This window comes from Schistosoma mansoni, chromosome W (genome assembly GCF_000237925.1).
Source record: "Schistosoma mansoni strain Puerto Rico chromosome W, complete genome".
NCBI lineage: Eukaryota > Metazoa > Platyhelminthes > Trematoda > Strigeidida > Schistosomatidae > Schistosoma > Schistosoma mansoni.
Window position 1 is genome coordinate 29,784,214 of NC_031502.1, and position 10,765 is coordinate 29,794,978.

The 10,765-nt window shown below is 36.4% G+C and overlaps 3 protein-coding genes across 3 annotated transcripts in view; 2 read left to right on the top strand and 1 right to left on the bottom strand.

Moving 5' to 3' along the window:
• Smp_210900 (hypothetical protein) overlaps window positions 1–7,044 on the top strand; it is a gene marked incomplete at both ends in the record, with an annotated part of 11,998 nt that extends 4,954 nt beyond the window's left edge. The window contains 3 exons of the mRNA XM_018789298.1: window positions 1,587–2,129; window positions 4,432–4,777; window positions 6,962–7,044. Coding sequence (XP_018654755.1) covers window positions 1,587–2,129; window positions 4,432–4,777; window positions 6,962–7,044 — 972 coding nt within the window. The remainder of the gene's footprint in view (window positions 1–1,586; window positions 2,130–4,431; window positions 4,778–6,961) is intronic.
• A 1,136-nt stretch (window positions 7,045–8,180) lies between these two features.
• Smp_210910 (hypothetical protein) lies at window positions 8,181–8,591 on the top strand (the record flags this gene model as incomplete). Its single annotated transcript, XM_018789299.1, has 1 exon — window positions 8,181–8,591. One exon carries the CDS (start codon window positions 8,181–8,183, stop codon window positions 8,589–8,591), a length of 411 nt encoding a protein of 136 aa, XP_018654756.1.
• Window positions 8,592–9,905: 1,314 nt separating this feature from the next.
• Window positions 9,906–10,765, bottom strand: part of Smp_055500 (putative dna polymerase I) — a gene marked incomplete at both ends in the record, with an annotated part of 23,035 nt that continues 22,175 nt past the window's right edge. The window contains 2 exons of the mRNA XM_018789300.1: window positions 9,906–10,055; window positions 10,269–10,421. Of these exons, the coding sequence (XP_018654757.1) occupies window positions 9,906–10,055; window positions 10,269–10,421 (303 nt within the window). The remainder of the gene's footprint in view (window positions 10,056–10,268; window positions 10,422–10,765) is intronic.

Sequence of the window (10,765 nt, forward strand, 5' to 3'; positions counted from 1 at the left end):
GATTCAAAATGAAAGTCATTCCTGTCCTTTCAGTTTCACCGTAATAGAGATGGACTCGATGTAAGTACATAAACCTTGTGAAGGCTCTTTACTCGAACACTACCAGTCGAGTGAGAGCTTATGGCGAACTATCATCTGATTTTACAACCTCAAGTAGTGTCCGACAAGGCTGTCCACTATCCCCATTTTTGTTTAACTTCATTATAGACCTATTGCTGGAAATAATACTCTCGTCGACTGAACTTTCAGGAATTGATCTATCAGGAGGTCTACTTATCAACTTAGAATACGCAGATGGAATAGTCCTATTTGGTGAAGACGCTGATAAAATGCAGAATCTTCTGTTAGCACTGAGTAACAATGCCACAATGTTTGGGATACGTTTCTGCCTCTCTAAATGCAAATTTTTGCTCCAGGACTGAGCTGCCTCAACACCTGTACTAAGAATAGGGAGTGAAATAGTCGTACGCGTCGACAACTTATCTTGGAAGTGTGATCAGCCCTAATGTGTTGGTGTCTGACGAAATCTCAGCACGGATTCAAAAAGCTCGTTTGGCTTTTGTCAACCTACGTCGTTTATGGCGTAAGCGAGATATCCGTCTATCAATAAATGGACGAGTATACTGCACAACAGTTCGTTTAGTTTTACTTTTCGGCTGCGAAATCCGGTTATTAAGGTTAAAAGATGCTCGTAAGTTACTAGTATTTGACCACATATATCTTAGAAATATTGCTCGCATCTGCTGGGATCACCGGGTAAGTAATAGTGAGGTTAGACGTAGGGTGTTGAGGAATAATGGTAAATCAGTTGATGAGGTTGTAAATCTTCATCGAATGAGATGGTTGGGCCACGTGTTACGTGAGCCTGAACACCGATTACCACGACGCGCAATGCTGACTAGTGTTGGTGATAGTTGGAAGAGAGTTAGGGGCAGCCAAACCAAAACGTGGCATCAATGCTTGAAGTCACTAACTTCTAGTTTGAGCCATGTTGGTAGATACAGAGTAATTGTTTGTGGTTCGCGCGACTATCGTAACCAATGGTTTATCGATTCTGTGACATGGCTCAGAATCGATCACAATGGCGTAGGTGTATACACTCTTTATCTTCCCTTAAACCTTGAGATTAAAATTGCTTCATATCTATCTTTCTTCCTGTACTATATTCTTATACACAATCTTTCTTTTATATATTACTACCATTGAAGTAACTACTTCTATGAATTTGGTGTTAATCTTGTTGTGCTAATGAGGTGTGGCAACTTGGACCGATACATATATGTTCCTGGTCCTATGTTGTAGCTGACTGTCTGAAATACTGTGTTCGTTGTTTTCAGTCAATATTTATAGACTTCTTAATCGGTTATCTATAGCTAAATAATTTTCTACAAGTTCATGCGACAGGATAGAAGTCACACTTGTTTGTATTAGAAGCAATTATATTGTCTGATCACCTATATATAAATAGATTGGATAGTTTTTTATAAACGTAATGTGTTATATTTGAGTGATTTGAATTCCTTTTCAAATCCTACAACATTCCATTGAGATATTTACTTTCATATATTTTCGATTATAAATAACAGATAGATGAAAATACATTATGGTTGGAGCTTGTACCTCGTCCAGTTATTCACCAGTCAAATGATTCACTGGAGTTACCCACTATTGTTTCTTCTTTACATGTACGGATCTATAAAACACTTGGTATTGCTAAAACAACAGACTCTTGTATGAATCCATTGTTAGATGTGTTATCTGGCTTCGACAACACAGGAAATGTTCACTTATGGTTTAGTGAAATTTTATTGGCCCATAGTATGTTCTTTGATTGCCTTTATCCTGGTCTATGGAATGAATTGTATAAGAATTTTGATGATCATCCGATTGAAAACGTCTGTGAATTATGTGCTGGCATGACTGGTGCTGCTGGTTTAGCTATTTCTTTACGTAAATATTCAAATATATTTAAAACATCATATGTGTTGATTACTGATGGTAATGATCAATGTGTTGCATCTATCTCCTCTATTATTGAGCATAATTCTAAACGCTTATTGGATAATTGCAATCTTGATCAACCTTTCCTGTTGCATATGGACGTAAAAAATATACGATGGCCAGATGATGTAAGTTGCACGTTGTGTGATGTGATATAGATGATTAATGAAACAATTTAACAACCAACCATGGTTTAAAGTTTTCGTATTTAATATTATGAAAAAAATAACGGATAAGGCTTTGTAAATCAGGATAATATCTTGTTCGATTCTCAGTTAGCTAGCCCTTACTATAAGGAGATGGTGAAACTGTTTGATCAATTAAACTTGTATATTTTGCTAGTTTTCTATGTAATTCAATGCTTTTTGTGCCTCGTACAATTGTTCCGGCTAATATTTTCAGTCAAATATTATACTTCAATTTGTTCATATTATTAATTTCGTCGTAATACATTGGAACTTCATCGGTTGGATAGTTACAATCAGAAAATGTGGAAATAAGTTGTACTACTGCTATATTGGTCTTTGGCGATAGTAATGCTATTTTTTATTATTATGACTTGGGCAAGTCAGTTTCCTGTTTTCTGTTCATTTTCCGGATCACCAATTAGTTCCTGTTCACAATGTCAACCTATTTTGTGGAAATGTTTGTCAAATCTTCCGAGGTTTTAGTTCAAAATATTCAGAAACAGGGAGAATGTGCATGAAACACTGAATGAGAAAAAAGGTTATCTGTATTATAGATCGTTCAGAGAATACTTGTTTACAACATTGCTAAATCACCGAACAGATAAAAACTGTCTACTCGGAAATTCTCTGTCAGTTAAATGTTCTGTATGCCTACATGTGTGCTCAAAAATGATTTTAATCTAGTGCATCATGTAATCTAGCTAAACTGTCTAACAGGCTCACCGTAGTAATAATTTCCACTACAAATTAATATTATTTGAAGAACTAATACTAATTTGGAAAAGTACGGAAATGCTCGTTCGCTCTTTAGTTTTCTGATGATTTAACAAAGCCCATCCATTCTTTTTAAGATGTTTCATGGTGGGACCGTTTCTGCGAAACTCTCTTCACTGAGATTAGAAACAAATACATTTTCCGTGCTTAGATATCCCCTCAATTCATTGTATTCGTGAGATAGTTCATTAGTTTATGAAACGTAATCCATTTCAGCTGCTTGGTAAATATTAACCACTACGACTTTGAATTACTCGATGTTTCCACGAAGCTTATCGATCACAAAGTAAGATTTGGTTACTAACGTAATTGAAAAAGTTACACGATCAGTCGTACCTGCATACGCCTGTTACCCCTCGTGGAGGAGCATAAACCACCCACCAGCATTCTCTATCCAACTATGTCCTGGGCAATCCTTTCCATGTCTGCTCCCGATTCTCGACGCAGTGTATTCGTTGGTCTCTCTTCCGTTCCTCTTCAGGATTCCAAGTTAGCGCTTGCCTCGTGATGCAGTTTGATGATTTCCGCAATGCATGTCCTATCCGCCTTCAAAGTCTTTTCCTAATTTCCTCTTCACCTGGAAGCTGATCTGTTTTCTCCCATGGTAAGCTGTTGCTGATGGTATTCGATGAGCGGACATTGAGTATCTTACTTGGACAATTGTTTATAGATACTTGTACCTTTTTGATGATGGTTGTAGTAGTTCTCGAAGTTTCAGCTCCGTACAATAGAAATGTCTTGACTTTCGTATTAAAGATTCTGACTTTGGTATTGGCTGACAGTTGTTTTGAGTTCCGTATGTTCTTCAACTGTAGGAGTGCTGCTCTTGTTTATCAATCCTTACCTCCATATCTACACCAGATACTCCTTGTTTATCGATGATGCCGCCCAGGCACGTGAAAGTTCCCAGCTCTTTCGGAGTTTCTCCACCAAGTATGATTGGGTTGGTGTTCTCCGTGTTATGTTTGGGGATCTTGCCTTTTCCCTTGTGTATGTTGAGGTCTACTGATACAGAGACTGCTGCTACACTGGCTGTCTTGATCTGCGTTTGTTGGTGTGTATGGAATAGAAGAGCCAGGTCATCTGAAAAGTCCAAATTGTCTAGTTGCATCCAAGCTTTCCACTGTATTCTGTGCTTCCCCTTAAATGTGGGGGTCTTCATAATCCAGTCAAGGGAGTTTCTGTACTTAATGCGGAATATTTAAAAACCATTGCCAAGAAAGCCAGAGCCTATATTTGTATGTATGAATTACAATTGATCAGCTGTTGGACAGGAAGAAACTTTACGAATTACTAATTTTCAACTGAACTAGTTCCGTAGTCGAAAAATCTGTTATCTTTTGTACGAAAGTTTTATCTTGTATACAAATTGCTTGATTACGTTTCTATCCTACTACATTTGATTTGTAACTGCCAAAAGTCTGTTTTATTCTTACTGTTCAATTATTGACCTGATTTTGTTTTGCAGTCTTCACAGTCATCATCGTCATTGATTGCTGAGCTAGATGAATCGTTAATTCATCGATTTGATTTAATTATGGCAGCTGATTGTTTCTTTGATCAATCCTACCATTTCAGTATGTTAAATACAATCAATAGACTACTGTCTTTACAATCTGGATCAACATTTCTAGCTATTTCACCTTTACGTGGTAATAGTTTGCATAATTTTATTAATTTGGCTTATCAAATGGAGCAAACTTATAGTTGGACTGTCAAATTAATATCACCTTCAGACTACTTATCATCACAGTTTATAAGTTATTTAATCGATGAATCAAATCGTCTTCAATTTACTGACAGTGAATTAGATAGTAAAATTGGTCATTTAATTGCTTTTACACGAACTAATTAGTGTTTTACATTATGTTGGAAAAGGGAACGTTGTATCATATAATTACAATAGCTTAGTTTTTGTACTTGTAAATATTATAAATAATAAATTACATTTTTGTACTTATTGGTCGAGATTTTTGTCTGGATGTTCTTTCTGTGTATTTGAAAATTCGTATTCCTTTTATCTTGGAAAAAGAGCAAGTTACTTTACGAAGGATTATCGTCAACGCATATATATATATATATATATATATATATATATATATATATATATATATATATATATATATAGACCGCCATTGAAAACCTGGAAGTACTGGACAGCTGTTTCACCCTAGAATGGGACTACTCAGCAGTGCGCATCCACGATCCCGCGTGCGAGACCAGACATTAATTGGTTCATGATCTCAATTGAGACTCAACAATCTCCACAATCCTATACTGATAATTACCATGTGCTCACTAGCGACCAGCTTCGAGACGTAATTCTGCCCCTAAATGCTCTGGTACGAGTGGGGAGAGTCCGCTCTCCCTCTCGAAATGCTCTCACATGGCCACACGTATATAGCCTCTGCCAGGGAAGTCCTACTCACTGCCTTCTCGTGGCGGGGATGTTGTTTACGAAATTGAGAGGACGAAAAGCGAATGTCCGGTGCTTTAACCGGGTTCGTGGACAAGACGAGTCCACCTAGGGGAGTTGGAAAACCCTGATTCCAAACCAATGGTGCACATGGGCTCCAGTAACCTGAGGGAACAAATGGCGTATGAATCAATCGTTGGTCACCGGCTACCATAGGACTGCATCTCCTTACGATGCTCCGTTGCCTTGTGGATTAGACCTTCAAGTCAAAGGCTCGGGGTGTGGCCCCCTAAGAAAACCACCTGCTTCAGTCTGGGCACCTGTGCAGTATCACAGCCCTCACACAAATCAAATGAGATTTGTGAGGCGCATATGTATCTGGTGCTTCCTTGTACCAATATTTATGTGTTTAAATAAAATCTCGAAGTTCTAGTGAGAAGCCGTGACCAGTGGAGTTCGACCGTGTCGGGTGTGAAGCAGTTACCTACCGATGGTTGAAGTTAGGCGCTAACACCGTTGGATCCTGACTCAGTGCTCTAGAGGTTAACCGTTCGCGTACGAGACCGAGTCTCGCGTTAGGGGTCGTGGGTTCGCACTACTGCGGAGTCCCATACTAGGACGGAACGGCCATCCAGTGCTTCTAGGTTTTTAATGGTCGTCTAACATTGACCCGTTCATGATCTCAAATGAAACTCAATCTCCACCACCCTATACTGGTAACGGTACGATTTGTTCGTAGTGTTTGGTCTTGTTTTGATACTGTGTGTCTATCTTTATGTTGAAGTAAAACTATTTGAGTGTGTTTGCAAACTGACGTAAAATGATAAATAACGGTGGTGAGTATGAAAGGGCCAAGACTGTTTTTATCATATCGTACTTTCATAAGATGAATTTTTCTAGGTAAAATTTACTTCCGCAATTGTAATCACGAACTGATCTCAGCTTGGATACCATTGGACGGCCGTTTCGTCTCACCATGGGGTTCCTCGGCGGTGCTCATCTGTGACCCCTATGCAGGAATCGAACTCAAGACTTTCCGTCTTGCGCGCGAATGCTTAACCTCTGAACTGGTATCCAACTGTGTTAATGTCTAACTTGCAAAAGTTTTGTTATGTAAAGGCTATATTATATCTGACTTCAATTAATACCTAATAGTTACCTAAGTAAATAAAATCATTTGCATGGGCCGTGGTTTGATATTTTCTTTGCATTACGCAACTTTTAAAAATAGTTTAGTGGGCATTTCGAAGTTGGTTTTCTTCAAAAACTAATACCATCTAAAGAGATTCTGAAGATCCAACTACTACTCCAACAACTATTTTTCGAATTCACAACAATGCAAACTCACAACATCGTGTCAGCACCGACACATGATCTTCCTGGTTTCACTGTCTACTGGATCAGGATCCAATAATCCACATTTCCAACTTCAATCAGTCTTCGATATAACTCTGAAATCATTTGGTTTCATATCATATCTGTCTGCTGAGGGATTTCTGATAGATCTGTTTTGTTTTTAGTCAAGTAAATAATAATGACAATAACATAATTCCTCTTTTTTATTTTTAGTACTTATTTCTAGTTGTCGGTGGCTTTGCTTTGTTTGCGTCAGCTGTTTACATTAGATTTTACAAAGTAATTGAAACTTCGATTTTTTCATATTAAAATAATTTTCTTACTACTATTGGTATTGAACTTGACAGTAATTTGTAATCTGACAATGGCTTTCATCATTAACTTATACCAGTTGAAACGTTATCAGCGGCTAAAGAGTATCGAACAATTGTTTCATTCTGATTTTCCATGGTTATTCAATCAATGCCCACTCAGTAAAGAATTCGATGGATTTTCAGATAGAATTCAATTGTACACGCATATTTATCATCGTTGGGTCACATTTCAAATCTTTAGGTGATCTACCTAACACAGGTTTAAGATCAGGGTAATGGCGCAAAAAAAGTTATAGCTTATAATTTAGTGTTTAAATCCGATTGTATCGCTACTCGCTTTCTCATGTAATAAATACACATAATGCTTGGATTTATCAGAGGTAGTTGTTTGCTTTGCCAGTTCAGCACAGAAAAATAGTATCACATGTATTTAAGGTTTTTTATATACGGTGATTTCCTTGTTTCCATTATCGGTGAGTAGAACAGTGATGCGAATCGGTAGAACACTACTCATATGACCCGGTAGATAATGCATTCACAAACTGGTAACTTGGGTTTCGATACAATTTTTTTGTTTCTTATTACCTTATCCATGACAGAAGTTAGATTGCTAAAATCAGGCTAAAGAAGTTTGAGGATATTAGATTTCTTCAAGACCAGACTACTAAAGTTGAATTAACTTGATTGCGTGGTCCAAAATTTGAAAGCAACATCTTATATTTTTCATGTTGTCTTAGTTACAACTTATCATTTAGACGTATCTGATATGTTGTAGGCAATTATTCTGTCGTAGTCTAAACTGTTCCATTCATTTGACCGAGTATTGGATAAAACACCAATCTATCATGAGTGATAAAATTCTCCCGAGTCATCAGGGAATCTTGGAATCAGGTTTCGTGCTTGTTGGCACTCGTTAGCAAGGCATAGCTATAATCTTGAGAGAAGCGATGCTATCTTCGTGACTCGAACCCCCATTACACAGTTCCATATCATATTATGAATATTGTTATGAATTACAAATAGTGTTTCAAGTGGCGTACACAGCATATTATTACCATCTAATATACATGCATCTCATTTTGTTTTTTTCCGTAGTTAACTGTTACACGACCTAATAAATATCTTTGTCCAATGTCTCAATGTTCACCACTCATTAAAAATATGTCATGGGGTTCCATTACAGTGGAAACAATATCTGAAGATGGAACAATCAATCCAAACAAGTTAATTACATACCGAGATGCAAAACTTTGGCCAAATGGTAGTCGTGCATGGGATTGGAACGAATCTGGCACTGGTCATTTTGCAGGGATTCAGAAACAGGATGTTGATGAATTACTCAGTTATAAACCAAATATTATTATACTGAGTAAAGGAGTACTATCTCAGTTGAAAGTGTCCCAATCATTAATTGATTACATAAATCAATCGAATCCACATATTAAAGTAATGGTAGAGACAAGTAAAAAAGCATTCAAATTGTATAACGAATATGCAATTCAAGGTGAACGTGTTGCCGCCTTAATACATACTACTTGTTGATAGAACTGACTTTTTATTAACGATGTTATGTTATTTTTTGTTGGCTTCCCCGTTTATCATATCATCACCATATTTGAGATAGATAACTTCTTTATAATAAGATTTATTTTGTCATTGAACTGTTTGTTTATTTTATTTCTTTGTTTGCTTAAAGAGAAAAATAACACCACGGGTATTGATTTATCATAAACTTATTTTTGAAATACCTTTTGTTCAATATGTCGGGATAATAACTGGGACTGTAGTAAAAAGAACTTCAGGTAGCAACAGGACCTAAACCAACGTTTTATAGATTAATAATTAAACAAGTTAAATCACAGTTTTACTTCACACACTGAGTAGTACTTTGTCCAGATATCGTGTAAATGAGAAATGTGCAACTATGCTCATGTCAGCTATGAAGCCAGATTTCATCTTCTTTCAAATCAAGTTTAGTTAGATAGATTGAACAATTAATTGAATGGTTATGAGACTACGTACATGAATGGTGATTAAAGGTGGAATAAAAACGTTTTTATCTTTTGGTTTTTAAGTAGTAAACACTTCAAAAAGAACTATAATGTTGATAAGCGTGAATGATACTTCGTACAGCAGTAGTCTTAAGTTTCACAAAACAACAAAAGATAGCCAACACTAACCTTCGGACTGGAAAAATGATCAATAAACAACAATAAATCACGGGTCAGTCTAAGCTAGACCACCATTAAAAACATGGAAGTACTAGATGGCCGTCCCGCTCCATTATGGGACTCCTCAGCAGTGTTCATCCACGATCCCACACGTGGGGCTTGAACTCAGGACCTTCGGTCTCGCGCGCGGACAGTTAACCTCTAGACCACTGGGCCGTTCGTCCAGTGTTTACAGGTTTCAGATGGTGGTCCAGCTTAGGTTAACTCGTGAATTCGACTTTAAAAATACTACAATCTCCACAAATCTCGATTTCGATAACGATGGATCACTTGAGAAAAAAGTCTAAAAGTAACTTTTTTTTGGGAGAAGACTGGTTTTTCCTCTTAAAAAATTTATTCGATTCAAATGAGAAAAAAAGTTTATGGTAAATGAATAATACACATTGTATCACAAGTTATTTTTCAAGAAAACGAACACATTGACATAGATAGGAGAGTAATACTCAGCATATCCCTGAGTTAGGTTTAGTACGTGAAATGCAAACATATTAGTACATTGATTCTCGTTGTGAAATATTCATCCATTAATATCATAGTATAAGATAAAGGAAATTTAACAAACATTAAAAATAACCAAGATAAAAGTGAAGTAATAATGAAACAATAATTATAAATGCATATTTGATCACCAATTAACTTGTTTTAAATCAGACCAATTATTACCAATTCTCAATTTTACTGGGAGTGGGACATCGATATTGCAATGTTTACTTGTGTTAGACATTGTTTGTCGAATTAGTTCGCCGAATTGTTTAGCAGATGATTCCGGAAAAACCTGAAATATAAATATATGATATAAATGGTGAATTGATTGAAGTTGGAAGCGTAAACGGTCAGTTGTTTGCAGGTCAGGTGCTAATCATGAAGCCTAAATGTCTAGGGTTCAATCCATGATGGAGACATAGGTGCACATTATTGAGGTGAAAGAGAGCTTCTTGGATTGTTTTGTTATGGGAAGAAACAGATTATGAGGTTAAACACTGCTTACTTCATAGATTAATTCATCATGTTCATGTAAAACAAGATGAGCATAACCAGGAATATTAGATGAATGAATTGCCTCGTCAACTGCTAACATAGCAATTTTAGCTATTTCCGATGCACTTCCTTGAATAATATTATTAACAGCTTGACGTTCAGCCTAATGAAAACATAAATCAAAGATAAATCCATTAATAAAAAAGGGAAAGACTAATCATAGACATGATTTTGATCATTCGATCAAAAATTAAGATCCAGGCACCCCCGCATATACTTCACATTAGATAACTGGGTAGTATAATTAACGATTACAGCCTGGTAAGTGCACGAACACTCCGTTATTGAACTGTAATCAAGCCTATTTTACTGTTAATGATTATTATTAATGGCTTTATTCAATATTATAATCTGGTACAGTATAGAATTCTCAGCACGAGTTATTTCAACAAGTTTTTTACCAAAGAAAATCAAAACAAAAAAAAACAGAAAAGAAATTAAAAAGAG